General features: G+C 36.4%; 1 protein-coding gene across 1 annotated transcript in view; it reads right to left on the reverse strand.

Moving 5' to 3' along the window:
- The window catches only part of LOC145668830 (uncharacterized), a gene marked incomplete at its 5' end in the record, with an annotated part of 42,974 nt that extends 22,332 nt beyond the window's left edge, over window positions 1-20,642 (reverse strand). Inside the window, 6 exon segments of the mRNA XM_081737010.1 lie at window positions 1,692-1,855; window positions 5,667-5,720; window positions 6,738-6,852; window positions 14,246-14,384; window positions 15,474-15,536; window positions 20,437-20,642. Coding sequence (XP_081593136.1) covers window positions 1,692-1,855; window positions 5,667-5,720; window positions 6,738-6,852; window positions 14,246-14,384; window positions 15,474-15,536; window positions 20,437-20,563 — 662 coding nt within the window.
- Window positions 20,643-22,538: the final 1,896 nt, after the last annotated feature.

Genomic DNA, 22,538 nt, shown 5'->3' on the forward strand with positions numbered 1-22,538 from the left:
ATCTCAAGTTTCTACCTTAGCCGGTTTAACCTGGGCGTTGATCAGTAGTAAGTCATCCAGGACGACTCTTACGTATAGAGATGTACTTTTTTTTTTTAACGTTAGACGATTATGCACCGAGGAAGATCGTGATAAATGAAAGAAACAGTAGAATGAAGAAACTGGGGACAAACAGGACTACCCCGAGAAAACTCAAGCACATGATGTTTGTCAATCACAAAGCTCAGTTGGGGCGCAACCTGGTATCGTACCAGGGATTCCACGCACCAGAAATGAGTGCTCTATCATTGAGTCATCGCGGACTTGTATCTACTTTCGTTTTTTCTTCTAACAGTAACACACACAATACTGTCACTATTAATAGTGTAGCTTCAATGTTGAATTGAATCAGTCATTGCGTAAAGGCCATATGTCCATTCCCACCACATTTTCATTTCAGTGCAAAGTCAAGACGTATGCGAAGAAACGCACATCCCCAGTGAAAAGACCAATTATCTGGTCACATTATGTTACATATCCTATACTATTGCCTCAATATCATCGATGCCATTGTACACGTCGAGTTTGCAATCCAAAGTTTTTTTTTTCTTTCTTTTTTTTTCTCTTCAACAATTTATTTTGGTGGACTGATTCAACTAAGTAAGACTAAATACAACAAACTTGAACAAGATCTCACGTTCTGTTCAAGCGAATGCACTAACCAGTACTGAATTAATTACTGAGACAATTGTCGATACATCTTTTCAACTTCATTAACTAACTATACTAAACTAACTCTGTGGCCTATGGAACCCGGAGGTTCAATGCCGCGTTTAGAAAAGCTCTCCATTGACTTCTATCTTTAGCCAACTCGATCCAGTCTCTACTTTGTATTCCTATTCCTACGAGATCCATCTTAGTACTGTCTTCCCATCTGCGCCTAGATCTTCCTAATGGCCGTTTTACGATTGGATTCCCAGTTAAAACTTTGAAAGCGTTCCCACTTTCTTCCAGTCTGGCTACATGACCTGTCCACCTGAGCCTTCTAGACTTGACGACCCTAACAATGTTGGGTAAACTTTATAAATTATGTAGTTCCTCATTATGAAGTTTCCGCCATTTCCCATTCCCGTTCCTCTTGGGTCCCAATATTCGCTTCAGGATCTTGTTCTCAAATACTTTCAGTCTACGTTTTTCACTCAGAGTAAGCGACCATGTTTCGGAATCTCACAGGACAACAGGCATGATTTTTGTTCTATGTATTTTAAGCTCCATATTCCTCGACAGAATTCGCAACAACAAGAGATTTTGAACTGAATAATAACACGATTCCCTGGTTTTAGTCGACATTTAATTTCTTCGTGAATATGGTTTTCGTCTGTTAATATTGATCCTAGAGATTTTAAAGTGTCCATTTTATCAAAAGTATTATTTGATATTTTAACGCATTCATAATCTGCTGTATTACGATCCCGTTTCAATTTCATTACTTAATCAGCCGTTCTACTTAATACTAAATAATCAAAACATATCTATTTGTTTCTTCTTACTTAATACATATATACATACTTAGAAATTCTACACCAAAATATGGATAGTACCTAGTCATGCGTTTGAACTTTTAAGTTACATTACTAGCATTATTTTTTAGTTACATTACTAGCATTATTTTTTAGTTGCAGTATCAATTCAGAGTTAAACTTTAAAACTACCTAAGATCCTGAGACAACGGTTCTTCATAAAAAGGCGAACACGGTTGACTTAGGGTCTTCATTTGTGGTCTTTCCATTGGACTTTCCACTCGAGGAGGGGAAGAAGCATTTTGGGCTTCTTGTTTTAGAACTCTTAGCTGTTCCAGCCGTCGTCTTTCCCGTTCCTATAAAAAGAAGTAACGTCACAGTACACAAAATACAAGTTTACACTTCATCTCTAAAAAATATTGTTATTCATACGCAAATTTATCACGTTTTAAACATATTACTATGGTACAATTTGTAAACGTACTCTTTTACTTATTGCATCTACTATTTAATGTACTATTAACTGTACTATTTCGGTTTGCCCTTATTCCCTTCTCGGCAGACTGGGTAATTCACTAGCAATCCATCTCATTCTCAGAATTTCCTCTTGCACTCTTTTGTTAATATGATCATGTAGATTCCAAGAGTATGTTTACAAATTACCATAAACATGTGTCAATTCATATCGTTAAACTACTCTATGGTACATTTAAATTCATACAAAATATCAGCTCTGCTGCTGTTGTGAATAAACACTGAACTTATGCTTGCGCGTGCTGCTTATTTAATACAATAAAAATACCTTCCGGCTTCATATAAGACGTCGTGATAACTGACAGTAACTTCTACTACAGGTCTACTAGTGACATATGAAATGATAGTGTGTGTTTTATTTACTTAAATAAATTAAAATTGGTACGAAACATTCTCAAACCCATATCGGCCACTTCCAGTGTTACGCCCACCTTCCATTTCAACAATTGCAACGTGCTACTATGGAACTCAGCTTGTTCGGCTTACTCTCGACATGTAAATCTTATTACAAATTGTGTACACTTTAGTCGGCAGAGGTATCTACTGTGAGCTATTGCTGAACAAAGGCTATAAACTGATACTGTACATATTCACATCCTGTCAATCTGCAACCAAATATAACAGCACTTCTGAAAAAGTTTCCATGCGTTTGATATTGTATATCCAAGACAGGGGACAAGATCTGTGCCATGACACAGAGGTATGCAGTATGCATATCACATGATTGCATCCATTACCTCTCCACGCCGCAGACATTATAGTAGTAGTTCCACACACTTTTTGAATCACCCAGAAAGTAAAGTTAAATCAGATATAGTGCTCGAAACATTTACAGTAAAATGAATGTCACCGTTACATTCAGCGCACTCGAATTAGAAAAAAAGAGTTTTTACTTGAAGTTGGCCGATCAAAATACCAGTGTTCTTGTTCGCAGTAAAGAAAGATTATACTCAATTACTGCATTTGAAGATTTCAAAAGAAGAAACCAGTTTAAAACGTCCCGATGAGCTACTAGTTTTTCTCAATATGGAGCAATATTTGCACCCATTTCCGGTTCAGAATATACTATTCTATCCTGTAGGAACGGATGCATATAATTAAATTTTCTCAGAGTGCGAATACTTTGAATAAGAACTTTTTGCATCAGAAAGTGCGAGCCAATATCTCTTGTACATTGGACATACTGATAAGTGCCTAAACTCGAAAGAATGAATTTCACTTTTTTCGTTCGACGTACTGGTATCTTAAATTTAGACGTCTGTAAGTACGAAAGAGTGAACATTAACATGTTCCAAAGTGCAATCGGTTCTAGTTACCAATTCTATGGTTTGTCTTAATATGCCACGATTACTCATGTAACAAGTAATTTTTACAATAATTGCATTTACCCATCTGTATACTTCAAGTAGGGGTTTAATAGATCTCTTTGCAAAACATGATCTGTACGCATGATACTAATTTTTCAAAACCATGCAATCTTAAGAGTATATCCTTTTGAAATGAATTACGCATGCACATAAGGGATGATCAAATTAATAGTGTATTGATTTTATATATATATAAAGTATAATGCAACGGAAATATCTCGTCGAAGCTCATGCACACAGTTTGTCTACACACGTGGTATGGTAGATCAAGGTTTAAACTCTTATATCGAAGCACTAAACGTAAGCACTTGTACTAAGGCACCATGTACATTTAGCTACCGATTATAAATTATTTGCTTAAAAACATTACATGCAAAATTAATATAAACTAAGCTATAATTTGCAATGATTTCTTTCTGTATTTGTAGACGAGTAACAGTACCTACAGGTTCACATAAAATATCCACCATAATGTTTTACATGCATTCATCCATTCAGAGTACACAACAAAATTAATAAATAATGAACATATTTTACAAAAACATTATACGACATAAACACAACGGAACTATGTTAGATAGCAACGACTAATTATAATCTCGAAAAACGTAGTTCACTTGATACCATTTTCCTCGATTTTTTCATTAGGAATTCAAGAGACTTTTAATGACACAACAAAATATTAGACAACTGACTTTCTTATTCACGCTTTAAAAAAAAAAAAAAAAAAAAAAAAAAAAAAAAAAAAAAAAAAAAAAAAAGAGCAGTAAAAAGAGTGAAATTCAAAGTTACTCAGATTTAGAAGTCATGACACATTTTACAAAAACATACTACAGATTTTTTTTCCCTTTGTATAGAATAATCATAGAATTACCGTAAGATCAGAAACAAACTTTAATTAAGAATTTATGAACACAAATTACATTGAAATACGTATTATGCATGAATGACGAATATAAAAAAGCGAAAATTTCGTTTGCGGAAAAGTAAATAATAATAAAAGTTATTGTCCCCATTCCCAGAAAAAGACTAAAAATTATGAAAATTGCGCCAAACATCAAGAAATAAACCAGTGTTATATATAATCCTCTGCAGGCATACACACAACGAAATTTTAAAGAATGAAAATATGAAAGTAGGTACGAGACAGAAGCGGTTGATTTGATTTTAAGTTTAACGCCCCTTCCGGCAATTCCGGCAAGCGGGGCTATATGAGTCGGTACCTACTGATTAATGTGGAATTTGAACATGAGCTCCCGCCGGGAATCGAACCCGGGTCTCCCGCGCCAAAGGCGTGTAAACGAACCGCTTAACCACGAAGGAGTTCTTCGAGACAAAAGTAGATCTCTGATTCATCGTGCCGCTGCTATCTTTATGTCACTAAGTCCATCCCCAAACCTATTACACAGTTCATTCCCGAGGTTAATGTCCAGCCAACTCAGACCACTTGGACTACAACATACATCTCTTGTATTTGGACAACCTCTACACTTGACATGTCGGTATATAAAACTACTTTCTAAGGTGTGCAGAATGTATTCCGATAAATACATGCTACGCCGTGAGAGTGTATTCTTCGCCGATTCTATTTTCAAAATCATGATTTGAATTTACTGTGTTATGCGAAAAATAAAGGATCAATGTCTATCGAGAGTACATAGCATTAACACCACTCAGTTCTCAGAAAGGAGCCGAATTTTTAATCTACACTAAGTTCTACTGAAGCCGTGAACAGTATACTGGGTTTGTAACCAGACATATATCGCTTAGCCTCTTACAATCCACAGAAATTTTATACAATATCTGTGCCCATCTTAGATTAGGACTAATTTAATTCTCTATTTAAATAGATCATATAGAACTGTTCCATTTTGTACACTAGTTACTTTGAATTTCGATATAGACTGGAATTCAAATTTTCGAATATTCTTTTCTTGTCTTTATCCAGAACTACCGAATCAATTCATCAGACACACGACACCTTTCAGAGTAATTGAATGAACGAATGGGTAACTTTTGAACGTATTTACAACATTAAGCAAAAACATGTTTCAATCACCTACAAACCATAAGCATTTATTTGTACGATAAACATTCATGCATTGTTCACCAAAGGGAGTATAAATTGTAGCTAAGCTTAAAACAATTTAAACATAAATTACATTTTAGACAATTAACAAGCAAACAGACAAAAGAACATCGAAGTAGCTTTTTTGTTTTCTTTCCTTTTTTGCCTCCAAGCGTTTATATTTGTATCATGCCTCACCTCGTTCTGCTCTGATTCATGCTCTGAACCAGTACTATCTCCATTCGGAATAATCTAAACGAGAAAATTAAAATAGTGTTACACGATGCCTCATTATGGTTTATACCCTATCCGCTGTCAAAAACAAAATAATGGAACCTCAAAAATGAGTATACACACTAAGACATACTAAGAGCACTACTACAAGATACCCAAACTATTTTTAGTTTTTTAGATTCTATTTTACAAAGCGAAATGTCACTCACCAAAAATTCATGAAAACTGTACGATAGCTTGCCGCAACAGTCTTATGGGTGGTTAGGAGACAAGGAAGGTGTGCGAAGAACAGGTTAAAGATAAATACTTCCATTATCTTTCTTGAACAGTTTTTCACAAAGAATGGTTGCAGCAAGCAAACGAATATAAGTTATACTACATGTTGAAGTTTACATCACGGAATTGCTGAATGACATTCTTTACAAAGAACTACAAATTTAGTTCTGTTTTACTCACACATATATATATATCACATTTCTTGTTAGCGAATAAAAACACAAGGTGAGAGGGTCCGACCGTACATATTAGTTCTGTGTGCAATATTTAACAGTACAACTACTACGGAAAACTGGTAATTATTTGAACCTAATTATTCGTGATTAAAAACACTACCAACGAGTTACGTAAAGTTTAATCTGCCTAGTTCGTAAAATCAATGGCTGAGAAATTTTCCCCACAAACAAGACTAACTCTTATCTGATTCTACGACTTCAGCTATTTAGATACCGGTACGATTATATATTTCGAAAAGCACGTCATACGATAAAAACGTGACGATATTTCCTACCGTCTGTTTAAAGTAGTTCAACCTCTGCCTAAAACACTGAAAAATATATTCAGAATGTCCTGTTTAGAAAATGAACACTCACTTTAATTCCAAGTATTTTTAGTGCTCGTGATCCGGGTCCTGCACTAAAAGGACTGTTCTACAAGTATCACGAAAGTCTTAGAATTTAACAAAACTAAATAATCCTATGACAGGGATAAATTTGAAAACAATGATAAAGTAATAACGTGACATGTACTTCAACTCACTTGTAGCTCCTGAGCTATCTCGCAATCCTTTTCCTCAGCAGCACGTCGCTTCTCCATTTCTTCTCTCTCGAGCTTTTCGGCTATTGTTTGAGCTAAGTGGGCGTCTAGCTGCTCCCTAAAATACAAATAAATCAACACTCAACCTAGAACTATAAAACGATCAACACGATCTATAAGTGTACATTGTCAGAAAAGAAACTGTTAAAGTTTCACTTAGCTATCCATAATCCCGCCTTGTATAAATATGAATTTTACGCTTATTAAGAATTTTAAATACTACAAAGCAGGAGAATTTATTTAGCGCCTAACGCTATTATTATTTGTGCGTAGGTTTTCTTCCACTTGTTGATTCCACCAATTCTTCTATCATAAGCTCAAATAATTTAATTTCATTTATTATTATCATAGCAACAAGGCAATAGCACTTCAACCGATGACATGCAGTAGACTTACGAACTTAATCCGATCCGTAACGCTGTTTATGAACCGAAATTGTTTTACCAGTCTTTTTCTAATTTTTTAAGTGTTTTCTGTGATAAAGAAAATAGAATGAAAATAAAATTACCCCTAATTAGCCTTATGAGGGCTAAAGTAACACTTGACAGAGCAGTGTAACAAATTCTGCATTATTATTAGCAGTTCTCGAAAAGAAGAATGTCCAAGACGAGACATGCCAATCGATAAATATCAATGAGCTTAACAAAATGACATTTACAGTATAAAAGCTCATGTGTACTGTGTCCGCACGGAAAGGTGGCTTCTGACAGTTGGGTAGAGCACGTGGAGTATTGGAGGCGCTGTTACCAGAGACTCAGCAACAGAGACAGTAGCTCTAGCGACAAACTTAAGACGTTTAACAAGTCGTCTCAACTACCAGCAACAGCGCGGTCAGTGACCGTTGCCTAGCAACAGCATGAAAGAATATTGCTGTGATTGGCGAACAATCCTCCCTCTCGTTTTGTTTACAACATGTGCTGCTGCTATCTGTCAGAAGCCACCTTTTTAGTAACTCAATAATAGTTTGCCAAAATCGAGACATTTTTTTTTCTCTTTGTACACCTAAAATTTATCGGTACAAGAACCGCAATACCTATTAAGGTGAAACTGACACTGAAGTACGAGATGCACACCAAAGCAGATGCCGTTTTGTTCTAAAGTTAGCATTTTTTGTCATTTCAGGAAAGCAACTGCTGCGCCGGAGACTTCCATCCTTCGTTTCTAAGCAATGCGAGTTTTGTTTACTAGGCGGCAGCAGTTGAGTCACTATGCCTAAACGAATAAGAGACATAGTTCTGATACTACCTGCGAACATGGAATTTTCGGTTGAAGAGCAACGGGTAATTGTAAATTTCCTCATCCAGCTGGACACTGTGTATGGTGATAAGTGTTCTTGCAGAAAACATTGTTAGGAAGTAGGTGCTTAAGTTCAAAGCAGGGTGAAAGAGTGTGAAACATGAGCAGAACTCTGGAGTCCAGAAACAGCACCAACCTATGCTAATATTGCCCGTGTTGAGAATTTCTTCATTGAAGATATGCGTGTTACCATGGAGGAGATTTGAGATACACTGTGGCTAACACTGAGAACAATAATTATAAACGTAGAAAGAATAATTATAAACGAACTGGGCCCAAGGAAAGTTTCTTCTAGCTAGGTTATACAGTTGCTTAATGACAATCAAAAGAGGCAAGGATTCGATAGTGTTGCAAATTTAATACATTTCAGAAGTGAGGGAAGGAGTTGTGACAATGTATGAATCAGAAATTCCGTTATTCAAACCAGAAACAGACAGATAGTCGATGCAGTAGAAACACACAGATTTACTCAAAACATTTTGTCCGGTGGCATTCAATGAGAAGGTGCTGCACACTATCGTCTGGAATTCCCAGGTAGTGACATTGTCCCACGTTACTCCGAAAGATCTTACAATTATGGGCAGGGTTTGAAAAATCTTGCTTGCAAATACTAGCCAGCAAAAAAATAATAAAATAAATAAATCAAAAAATAAAATGAAAAATAAAAGAAATGACTGTGTGGAATAAAACACGTTTTTTATTGATCGGACTTTACTCGCCAAATGTGAAAAAGTACTCACCACTTGCGAGCATGCGAGTGGATTTTTCAAGCCCTGATTATGGACGAGTATTTTTGTACAAATTTGGATACAGAATTATTGTCAAAATTGACGGAGAAACTAGTACAAACGGCACGGACACATGGACAATGCACCGTCACACCCACCTGGTGACTTCTGGTTGTTCCCAAACCTCAAGGATTCATGGACACCATTTTGAAAGTAATTCATCCCTGAGAAGTGCTATTTTCCAGCATCTGAAACATACCCCCCAGAATGACTAACACCACATGCTACACAAAATGGACGGAGCGATGGCTACTGTGTAACAATAAAGAGGGAATATGTTGCGAAACAGCCAACAGATTAGTTCCCTGTATTTCCTTGTTCTTGGAAAATTAGAACGAAACGGCATGTATTTTTGATGTGCATCTCGTACCCTCGCATCAATCTCTACACTATGATACTAATAAGAAGACAGTATTTATGGTTAAAGAAAAAGACCAAAACTGCCATTAGTTCTTAAACTAATTTCCGCTGCAATAAAATATTGTCCAAAGACGATATATATATATGAGTTAATAGACCACATCGTGATGAACAAAATGGCATACTCGAGGTTTCAAGAAAAATGTCTTCTCTCTCTGTTTTTTTTTTCCTATTTATGAGGGATCGACCATCATTCTTCTGATGACCTATTCCCTGTTCCGCCTAAGCTCTAAAATGCGATAAACAAAGCCACGTGAAACTAAATCTAGCTGATTTGCTATTCGCCTACCTACGCTTGTACTCCTCCGCAAAATAGTTCATATGATTTGATTATTACTTTCACTATGAAGCTCCACATAAAACTACTACATTATTATAAATGACAAAATATAATGCGGATTATCTAATAATACTGCAATCGAGTGTGGTTGATGAAACAATAGAAATAAACACTAAGCATGCACAGTAATTATGGCGCCAATTCAACTGTGAAGGCGTGCTCTGCTTTTAAAGTCTGAAAGATGGCTGGCATGAATCCCGGTTCCACGAGTGTTGTGCTGAAACACCAACCAGGTAAACTTTTCTTTACTCACTAAGCAACAATTGTTTACCAGCGAAATTCATTTTTTTAATCTTTCGAGTTTTCTTTCTTTTCTGCTGCTGCTATATCTGGACAACACCTTGACAGTATTATCAAAATACACGTGTATAATTTGCTCTTCCCCGTGGGGAGTGGGAGTGATAACATTACTAGCCAATAGTAATTGTGACAAGCGAAAGGATACAAATATTTTGTTTATCGGAGTTTAGAGCTTACGCTGAACAGGGAATAGTCGTTTGCTCTTTTCATTAGATGGCCATACCACTGCAGTATCCTTTCTTAGATCTACTTAGATATCTCCACAACTCTGGTTGTTTCCTTTCCTCTCTTACTCCTCACTCTGTCTCTTCTTGTTATCCTACACATCCAGCATAGCATTCTCATTTTGATAAAATTCAACTTTTATTCATGTGCTTTCTTTGGGCCATATTTCTGATCCAGAAATCATTGCTGGCCTAGCCACTATTTTGCAAATCATCCCTTTATTCTTTACCATGATTCTGCGGTCACAGAATGCCACATACTTTCTTCCAGTTTCATAATCCCTCTTGCATTCTGTGTGTTATTTCCATGTTCAAGTCACCATCCCTGAAACAAATGAGCCTAAATACTTATAATTCTTCACTTCATTCAATTTGCCTTCTAATAGCCTTATTTCTCCATTTTCTTCTTCGCTGAACAAGATATTCAGTTTTCTTTCTAATTTTTAGGTCTCTATCTTCCAAAGACTTTCTCCAACTATATTTACCTTTTAACATCATCTTCCCTGTTTGTATTGTATTACAATATCATAAGCAAGCTTTATATCCCTCACATCTTGAATTATAACATTCATGACAATGTTGAAGTACTGGCTTAAGGCTGAGCCATGGTGTAATCCAATCGAACAGGAATCTGACGTGTAAATTCCACACTATTTCTTACCTCAGTCGTAACTCTTATACGTATCTTGGATTTGCCTTATGCATTTCTCTGGCATTCTTTTCTTCCTCGGACATCTCCATACTTCCAGACGTGATACTCTGTCGTAAACCTTATCCAAATCAATAAATGTCTACATACAATCAGTTTTATTTTTCCTGGTGTGTTTCTATAATTTGTCTTAGCATAAAAATTCTGCCCTCGTACTCTTTCCCGAAATGAACTCAGACTGTTTTCTCCTACTGATGTTTCCTTACGTAATTGCCCATCTAAATTTCTCCGAAAGCCTCATCGTATGTGACATTAATTTGATTCCTCTGTAGTTTTCTCAGTCCTGTATCTCTCTCCCTAAAAATGAGTACAATAACACTATCCCTCCACTGACTTGACATTTTTTTCCTGTGCATACATTTTCTGCATCAGATCCCATACGATATCTATACCTTCTGGCCCCAAACTCCCATGCTTCTATGATATGCTATCTGGACCTATTATTGCTTTTCCAGTCTTCATTTTCTTTAGTGGTTTCTCTACTTCGTTCCTGGCTTATTCTTGGTGTTGATCCAAGATTTGATATTCAATCGTTGAAAACTTTTCTCGGATTTTCATAATCTAAAAACTTTTCGAAATAACTGACCCATCTCTCTCTGATCCTGTCTTTCACGGTAAACACCAATTCTTTGTCATCTTTCCTTTGCCTAATATGGTAATATCCTTTGTTGCCTTGTCTCTAGTTTTGGCTAACCTGTATAGCTTCTTCACTCCGCCTGGTGTATCAAGTTTGTCATGTGTTTAATCCTAGACTTGCGCTTTTGTTCTAGCCACTGCCCTCTTTGCTGCCTTATTAGTCGCCTTGAAGCTACATTTATCCACTTCTATCCTACTTTTTCTTTAGGTCTTTCTTCGCGTTAATACTTTCTTACATTTTCTTGTTCTATCACCACATCTCTATTCTTGCAGGGAAACTATTCCCTCAAGGTCTACCCAAAGTCTTCTTTGATTTTATTCTTTACACTCCATTTTTGCACATCCTCTTCTTGCAGGTTTACTCCTTCCATACCATTCCCCTTAATTTCTCCTCTTTCAGTCTCTCCCATCTTTCAGTTCTCTATTTCCCGGCCTCTTATTATATCTATCCACTCTACGCTCACCATTCTATGATGCGGGGCCACGCTTTCACCATTTTTACTTTACAGTTTTTAATTTCCTTCAGAAATTGTCTTTGGCACAAAATGTAATACATTTGACTTTCTTCTCCGTTACTCTTGTAAATCAAAATGTGCTCCTTTCTATTCAGAAAAAAAAAAAAAAAGTGCAAATCGAATAATCGAATGCCGTTGCAAAGTCAATCACTTTCTCCCACACCTCTAGCCACTGTATATTTTCTCAATCCCTTCTTGCTTTTACCGACATGTTTATCCAAGTCACTCGTACTTACTCCTCTCACTTTTGGGATGTTGCGAAGCTTGTGGTCAAATCCTCCTAGAATTCTGTCTTTTCTTCCTCCTTGCAGCCTAATGGCGAAGCATATGCGCACACTATATTGACCATTTCGTCTCTGCATATTTTGATTCTCAACATTTTGTCTATTCACACCTATCACACTACCTTTCAGATTACTAGAAAGAACAATTTCCACGCTGTTTTTTCCTGGTTGATTTGCTCCACTACACACAGCAACTCGTACTCGCCTTCTAGCTCTCTTACATTTCCATCTTGTTTCTTGCATGCAATTCCCAATATTCTTCTTTCCGTCAGATCTGCAATCTCTCGTCCACTCATCGTGTCGATATTAAATATTCCCACTCTTACCCTCACACGAACTACTTTTTTTCCGTCCCTGACTAGGTAGCCCTCGCCCATTTCCCACAGAAGTCAGGCGAAGCCTCTATGCATCGCTTACCGGATATACCCAAGCATTTTCCGAGGTTTTATTTAGACGACCCATCATGATGGTTATAGCACAACTTCTACAAATAGATCCCCTTTCTGACGTCAATCCACTCCCTTTTACCAGGCTTGGGATCGTCACGAATTTGGACATGATTGCCCCCCTCCATTCCCTGTGTCTGGGTTTCATGGCGAAAAAAAGTATGTCGTTTGTTGTCTATTTGTTGCAGTTGATAAGTTTTTTTTTCCTTTTGTTGGAATGGATTTATTTATTTATTTACATACTGTATTTGAAAACTGCATACTATTAACTAGCAGACTGCTTGATTCCTGCTAAAAATGGTATAATACTACTTGCAATGTTCAGGCAAACGTGTGATGTGAATATAAGGCACGTGTGCGCGTTCGCACTCCGAAATATGGCTGGTGAGCTGAGGGAAAAACTGTTTACAGACCTAGTTTGTGAACCGAGTCATATAGACGCTGTAATTTTTTTCATAATTTTTCAATTGCAGACATGAAAACTCACCTTTAACTGTAATATGAATACAAATTCTAACTTGCAAAAATCTTTTAGTTTAACGTCCCACGCTTCTGCCCTTTCGGCTATGGGAGACGAATGATTAAAGTAAGTGAATAAATGAAGAATTGCTGGAATGAAATGTGGGAGGAAACAGGAGTACCCCAAGAAACCCCCGGACACGATGTTGTCCACCAGAAAGCTGGGGATCAAACCACAGACCACATGCACCAGAGGTAAGCGCTCTACCACTGAGCCACCCTGGGCCCCAGAGCAAATTATAATTTGCACACGAATAATGGAAAATTTCTAAACATTCACTACCAGTTCCTACAACCAACAATAAATAAATCAGTTGAGAATGCACCAAGAGCATTACCAACTTAAAATGAATTAAATTTTCTTATTAACTTCTACAGGGTTTATATCAATTGTTGTATGTACTTTATTATTATACTCATTAAACAATTTTCGTAACATATCTATCCATTTATAGTTTTCTTTAGTACCGGTACTAAATTTTTTCCACATGTTTTGTGTAAGTGTTCTGTTAAAACTTTCTACGATATGTAGTTTTACAAAGACACATGCTTAAAATAGACAACTCAAAATTGAAAAATTCGCAAAATATCAACTCTCTATGACATGGTTCCCGAGGTATGGCTTCTTCTATAAACTTTTTGGTCAATATCTCAGGAACGGTAAGAGTAAATCAAAAAATTCCATCACTTTCTCAGATAGTTTCTTGATGCTCTATCGATTGAACGGCTCAAAATTGAAAAATTCGCAAATAACAGACAAAGAATTCAGTAACGAACTCATACCTTATCAAAATACATAAATCTTTCATATATCAAGGTCTAGCACAGATAATGCAAGTTTTGACAATGTGAAAATGAAGAAATAATATTAGTGTAACACTTGTAGTTAAATTTTCTGTTTTTTTTTTTTTTTTTTTTTTTTTTTTTTTTTGTAAGTTTTATTTTAATTTCTTCAATCAGATTCAAATACTTACTGTTCCCGAAGCATCTTCTCATACAAGGCCTGCACGGCTGCTGCTTCCTCTTCCTCTTTCTTCTGCTCATCTTTCGCTTTCGGAATGTCCTGTCTTACAATCGCATTCCGGAACTTGTTGCCAGAATAATGCTGCTGAACTGCAAAGCAAGATCATCTCAATTAATTCTCAAAGTTTAAGAGGGGTTCTATACTCTTACTACAATAGAATTTCAGAAAAAAAAAAAAAAAAAAAAAAAAAAAAAAAAAAAAAAACTGGTTACGAAAATGGTAACAGATAGAAAGCGGTTTCTTGCAAACATTTAGCGTCTCAAAACAACATATGACTATCCGCAACACTATACCAAAACTGAAAGTGGTTCAAATTTACTATTACTTCTGGTTTAAATACTAACTTTAATAGAGCAAAAACGGAAAAGATATCAAGTAGTGTTTTTGCAATAGGTACTATCTTCTCCGTTAACCCTTTATTCAAATCGGAAATGACAGGAATCAACTATTTCCGGTTTAAACGTTCGTCATCACAGAACTAGAACATAGATTGAGACTTTTTTTTCGATCGATCGATCATCCTTCAGTCTTGAGATAAACTACTTTATTTGAAGAAAAAATGTTACTTAGCGCAAGCCACATCTTTGGAAACATTTCGGTTATAAAGGTTTACACATTCAAACTTCTACAACACCCCTTCCCAAACAAATAAAAGTCGACACTCTTATCTCTTGGTTAATTATATTTCTAAAGTCTTCGCATGTGACAACACATCGATAAACAGATTTATCAAAACCAAGAATTTTTAAATATTTTAGAGGATAAGGAATTGTTTACATTTCGCAATTTTTAACTGAAGGCATCTGAAAATCGTTAACTCTCTCTATGGATATGTCTTAACTATGTTTAATCCTCCATAGCACGCGTGGTCAATTGTAACAAGGCACGCGCACGGAGTCTCACACCGCAATATTTATTTATAGGCCTATATCTTAATTTTAATGTTTATTTTGTTTTGAAGCGATATTAAACTGTTTCATATTTTCTTTGCAACGTTTTTGACAATTGCGCATGTATATTTTACAGCACAAACTCAACAGTTCTATCCATTCACAAATTCTCCCGTATCGTTAAATATTATTATTATTATTATTAAAAATCAAAGAAAAAGTAGTGAACTTTCCAGATATTAATATATTTAGTACGATTACTCTACTTAAACTTGTTAACTTACTTACTTTCTTCATTCTGTAGTCTATAAGCTAAGGCTCCATCTTCATGCACCAGCCATTCACGACACACTAGAAGTCAGAAAAAAGGCACACTTAGAAAGTAGTTTATACACAGAATAGGAATAATGTTGGGTCACCTTTTCTACATGATATCTGTATGACTGAAAGTTACAAAAGTAGTGTCTTGAGTGTGGTAGGTGAAGATATTTAAGACATTTTAGAAAGAGAAAATGAAATCTTTGAGTTTTACGTCCCACGGTTATGCCGGTTAGGCTAAAGGAGACGGTGATGATGAGAGGAGTGAAATGGTGGAATGAAGAAAGTGGGAGGAAACGGGAGAACCCCGAGAAAACCCACGAGCACGGTGTTTGTCCACCACAAAGTTCACTTGGCGGGGGCTGGGATCGAACCCGGGACCCCAAGCACCAGAGGTAAACGCTCTACCACTGAGCCACCGCGCCCCCCATTTTAGAAAGAGAAATAACGTCAGACAGTTCTTAAATCCGTAGTTGTTTGAGAATAGAGGGACTTTTCCCAGTCCTAAATTTAGGGTTGGTTGGTTTAAACACGACCACCCCCACCACCGCAAAAAAATAAATAAAAGTGAAAAAAGTAAAACCAACAATAGAACAAAGTAAATGTGAACTTCATGGTGACACTTCCAAATATAATCTTACTTGTATATCAAATCATCAAGATCATCTTTTCCCATACACTACAAACCCAGGAAACATGAATTTAAGTGATTTACTGATATCGAAAAATTTTTTTTTTTTTTTTCAAATGTATATGTAGAAATGGTTCGGAGCTAGAGTGAACTCAATCATTCCTATCTTTATTCACTTATTTATTGATATGTATATTAAACTAAGTCTGTATTTCTGACTCAGTGAAATAACTTTGACTAAATTTGCTCACGATCCAGCCATTGTGCTCACTGCTTACGATTGGCGTAGCAGATACGATAGGGATAGGAATAAACTTTAGTATACACGCTCCAGTGTCGTCTTCCGCGTTGAAAAATAGTTTTTGTTTACAATTATTTATTTTCTTTAACTTTTGGTTAAATACCGGTATCATCTGAGTGTCATGACGTATAGCGCAAGCACATGTTCTTGTTTGTCACGTTTAGTAGAGCGCGCTGTGTGTGTGATACTTCTGTTGTTTTGGTAGTCAAATACGTGTGTTCTCATAAATTCGTATTATGACTGCAATGTGAAATGGCTGTGATATTAACTTACGTGAATTTTCTACAGACATATAATGACAAACAGTAATTATTCAAGTTTTTACAGCGTCACGGTTGAATTAACTTGGAAATTGATTGCAATATATGTGGAGCAAGTTTGAAGTTGTGTAAAGATAGAGGACATTACATTTTTTGGTGTAATCGGCGGGTTAATGATTTTTTTTTTTTAAGTGAAAGTTAACGTGTGCAGCAGATTGTTCATTTTGTTTTGCATTGGTGTTATGTTAAGGAAAGTCGTTAATGTTGAACTGAACATGACTTTTGATACATGTTTTTTTCTTGTGTTTTTGATGCATGTTGCATACTCTGGATTTTTTGATTGCAATTATAGTGTATTACAATTTTGGTGAAAAGGAGGTATTGCCTTACGTGAATGTGTAATCTTTTTTTTTTTTTTTTTTAATTATTTGTGGGGGGGTGTTGCGGGGCTTGCCCCTTATTTGTTGAGTTATAGCTGGAGCGTGCTTTGTAAACTTTCACCCCGGGGGATAAACTTAATAATACACGCTCCAGTTTCTCTTTGTAGGTATCAGAAAGCATGTGTAATTCACATTTTTCTTAATTGTTTTTTTTTTTCTGAAATATTCTAGTGAGTTGGTGAGCATGTTTTTCATTTAAATATGGCAGTGTGTTTCTTTGGTCGAAGATAGTCCCAATGCGCAAGGGTACTACCTACGCCACCGTGTTATAACTGGAGCGGGCTTTGTAAAGTTCACCCGATAGATTAAACATCTGACGTGACAATTCAATGCAGAAAACTTTCCCAGTTACACTCAGAGAATTGTACACCTCTAGACAGTGATTTTTGTTGACCGGGGTTAACTCTAGTGGCATTAATGAGTCTATTTCACCTTACAGATTGCACGACGACGCCAAACAACAGTTGCATGGTGTATGTCTAACCCATATGCCATGGTGCAAAATATTTCTCTGAGGGTCTATTTCCAGGATATTACTGAAGAACTAGTCCGAATAAGAGTCGCTAAGCACCGAACGAAATTTGACAAACGGCAACTGGTGTTTTATTTCTCATTCTTGGACCAATACACAATTAATGTTTCTACGGCTCACTTTGGAGAAAGTCTTAGTTTCAAATTCTAAATAAAAATCACTTGCAAATGTGTTCTCTCCATAGCGCACATTCGTAGCACCCTGTTCAACAAGGCAGATGGTACACGAACCTATTTGCTGGACGTGTACAAAGTTTTTGGCCTTAAAAATGTGTCCTTGGTCCATCCTTGCGTTATACTGATTGCTGAAGACAATTTCCCCACCAAATGCAACGCGGACATTTCATTCGCAGATTTTGTAAATTAATGTGGGAACTGTTTTGGAGGAAATTTGCAGATAAAATATGTAATGTCACAAAGGAAGAGATGTTTTAAGAATAAACTTACAGGGAGCACACATGTAAGCTACGTATATCAACAAATAGGCCAATATAGAGTCCCCGGTGAATCGGACGATTTTTGAATGTTAGTGAGACCACGAAAATATTACATGCTATGATATACATACTTTCATTACAAAGTATATCCATTAGCATTTGTTGAACATAACATTAATTTCAATTTTTAAAAAATGGTATCCTCAATATGCCCTCTATTTCCACGTACAAATTGAGCCAGCCAGCCGATCGCGAAAACTTGTCAGAGACTGACGAAACATTTCCACCGGGTTTCGCGAAATCTCTTCCTATATCCGCACCTTAAGCTATGTGAAGTGTTGGGGGGCAATACAAAAGACTTTTCATGACCCCAGAAGAAAAAGTCACAAACACACTGGTTTGGTGATAGTGCTCGCCATTCGATGCCACGTTTTCTGGAAATGAGGTGTCCAGGAAAAAGTGGATACAAGACAGCTATTCTGGCTCTTGCGACGTCGCTTGTGACTCTATCCTGCTCCACAACATGTAGGCGAGGTACTAAGTTCTAAATCATTACTCTGAAGAAAAAAATAGTTTTTTATTCATTTTTCCCTGGACATCATCTCTCTAGCTGCCATCGAATGGCCAGCACAATCACCAGACCATGGTATTTGTGATTTTTTGTGATTTGTGTGCCGGGGTCATCTGATGAAAGTCTTGCATATTGAGGACCAACAACACACACAACTGAAGATGGCGATGAAGGAAGAGATTCCGAGAGTACCGGTAGAAACGTTACATCGGGCTGTACCGCTTCCGGATTGGTTGGCAGAGTGTGTGCGTCGAAATGAAGGGCATATTAAGACATCATTCAGAAAAATTGCAATTAAGATCATATTCAGCAAATGCTAAAGTTGGTACTTCGTACTTTGTAAGGGCACATCAAGGATATAATTTTGAAAAGTCGTATTTAACGTTATGTTCAGCAAATGTTAATGTGCACAGTACGTATAATTTTTGTAGTTTGTAAATTTCACTACCATTTAAAAATCGCCCGACTCAGGGTGCAGCTGGACTGGAAAGGAAGCTTCCTGGCTATGTAACTGCACCAATATCTAGTAAAAGTGCAATGCAGTTACTGGAAAAATACCTTCTCTGGTATGCAAGCACACACGTGTAAAATGCACCATCACCAGTTTGTATCCTCACGTACACACAAACGTATACTTTCTAGACGCGTAAAAAACCGTCGCTAACGCGCCTACTCGCAATTGACGCTTTCCCCACACACTGATCTCTTACCTTCCCCTTAACCCGAAGCGGATTACTACTAAGCTTGCTGGTAATGACTATCTGGAGCACGTTTGTGTATGTTCTTGCATTTTTTTTTTTCTTTCAGATCAGTTGGTACCATATTAGGTAATAGTTAAGAACAGCTACTTCTCATCTCCCGTGCACGAGGATACATCTTAATGTTGCACTACCTAAACACCCTAAGTACAAGGGCAAGAACTCAGTCTATTACCTACTTTTTAACATCCTAGATAGTCACTGAATAATTCCTGAAAGTATGGCGTTTCTCGTCCCTCCCTAAATGGGAAGTACGGCTCCTTAACTATAACCCCATATTATATATCTTGACGCAAGTAACGGACAATGGGTAAGAGAAGTGATCTATTTTATAACGTGAGCTCCTAGTCTGAATCTGTATTGATATGTATATCTAACTTCACTTTTAACAAGATATTTCAAAATTACTAAAACTAAATTTACATTTCACCCAACCTTTTGTTCGATTCGTACAAAATTCATTAATTCTACTTCTTTAACTCAGTCATTCTCATTTGAAAAAAATTACCCCTAAAGCTAACGTACTTTTACTTGAACTCAGTGAGCGAGTGATGTTCAGAATTAACAAACGTACATCATTTCATGAAATAATACTCCATGTAATTTTGCAAAATCTTGTGAATTACAATTTAGAAGCAAGAAAGTGTTACAATTTTCGTCAGATCACATTCTACCTCAAAGATTTAACATGCATTTATTCAATAACCTGATTTATAAAAACTAATTTGCTCGGATTAGGACTAAATACCAGCCAACATAGAATACTTTACTAAAAGCAAATACGGGTTTGACAGGCACCAGGCCTTTATATATGCAGAGCACTTTTACCTAACTTGATTTCCTGTTTGTTTCAATTGATAATTTATACTTGTTTAACGTATATTATTTTCTACATTATTAACATGTTTATTCATGAAATGAGTTACTTCGACCTCATTCTGTCCATCCACTCCTAATGTAAGCCATTGCGGCTTACAACAAAAACATTCCAATCAAGTAATTACCTTCCGTTACACGGCCTGGTTTGGGCAACGTGTCGCTATTCTTTCTTCTTGCCTCGTCCATTTCAACCATACCTCGAATTTCACACTGCATAATGGAAGGTATAATGCTTCTAATCTTAACTATCATACAGGTATTTTGAAGTGACAGCTATGTCCCTTCGTCGTATACTCTCCCCTCTCATCCAAATCCTCCCCTAAAAATCGAACAAAAAGGCGAGCTCTCCATTGTCTGTCACTACACCCTGCTGCACCTGATCCATCTGTAACAGAGTTACCAGGTAATGCTCATAATTCATACCTATTAAATAAAAAAAAAAAAAAAATGTTACATCCAGTTGAAATGTAGGTTTCAAATCTTATCAGCTTTATCATGGCTGCTTACACTAGATAGACAATAATTCGTTTATTCATTTTGAAGGAAAGTTAGGGGCTCATTCTGAAACGGATTGCGTCTAAGCAACGCAAAATCAGCGATTAAGATTGCGATGTAATGCATAGCAATTATAACTCATTTTTGCATGTTTTGCGAAATTTCGCGCTGTGTTACGTTCCACAATTATTTCGCTGTTATTTTATCAGATGCTCTGTGGCAAATTTAATTAATACTAATTATTTTGTCCATACAATCATTTGATAATAACAAGTGACCTCATATTTTAGGGTAAATATAGGGTCGCCTTCCCTTTTAAAAAAATTCTTGTAAGAAGCATATATACAATTGCACCTCCAGAACTCTACAAGAGGGAAGTCACATAGGCAGTGGCATGAAACCAATTTTGCCCACCACTCCTTTGACTTTTGGGCCACCATGGCGTTTTCTTGGTGTTACCGCGTTTACCGGCGGTAAACAAATAATGGACATTTCCACTTTTTTTTTTTTTTTTTTTTGGTTCTAAAAGAACTTTAGAGCTAGTTGATTACGGAGAACACTTCCTTTTGCTCATGCGACGTCGAAATTTGCGATTGAATTCCGGTCTGCTGCTCGTGCGCTTAAAACAACGACCACCATGTTTGTACGTCACAGATCGGTAGATGTGAAAAGGTCTGCTCCACTCACTAGGGAAACGGCCTAGCGAAAGATACGATGCATGTTTTTCAAATGTGTACCATGTTGCTAATAACACAAAGAATAAGAAAAGTAACAGAATTTAAGATTTATTTAAAAAGCAAGCTATTTATTTATTTATTTATTTATTACCAATTATTTGAATATACTTGAATATCTTTGGAAAGTTGAAGTGTACTAATTTGCTATATTATTGAATAACTATGCAGCCTGCAGTAATAAACTAATTAATATTCTCATGTTTCGGTCACCGACGGGCCTTACGAAGCGAATTTTATTCATTCTTAAGAGGAAAAAATCAATATAAAAGCATAGTTATTTGATAGTAGAGTGCTAATTTCTTAAATGCAAGTTCATCGTGGATTCGATAGTTATGCGCTCAGGAAATTAATACATGAAGAAAACATTTCTCCAAATAAAAGTAATCTAAATTCTTTATTGAGTTCAACACAAGGACGCACAAACTTACGATGATAATTATATTCATGAGCATTCTGATAATTTACCAGTGCTATTAACGAATTACTTTACACATTAGCAATATTATTTCATCAAAATATCTTCGCGCTTATTGTCGTTTTCTTTAGAAATGGAACATACTCGTAAATTGTTTATAGTAGTCCATGTGAACATTTAGAAATTACCTGAAGTGTTTTGAGCACAAGAGTTTACATTTAAACCAACGAATAATCAAGTATGGGCTCATAGTAATGATAACAAACTAATTATAGTGGCTTATTACTGAATACAATAAAATGAAATTTCTACTTTTATGTTCCACGAATATGTCCTATAGACAAAGGGAGACGGATGAATAATGATAGTGAATGATTATAAAAGAACCGGTGGAATGGTCGTGTGCAAGGAAACATCTGAATCGTGAGAAAACCCACGGACACGATGCTGTCCATCGTAAATTCATATGGCTTGAATTCGAATCAGGTGCCACTCACACTAGAGGTGAGCACTCCACTATTGATCCACTGTGTCCTTTGATAATGAATGTTTGTAATGTCATGACGAGTAATGAACACAA

Source organism: Thermobia domestica, chromosome 13, assembly GCF_964235325.1.
Source record: "Thermobia domestica chromosome 13, izTheDome1.hap1.1, whole genome shotgun sequence".
Classification (NCBI taxonomy): Eukaryota; Metazoa; Arthropoda; class Insecta; order Zygentoma; family Lepismatidae; genus Thermobia; species Thermobia domestica.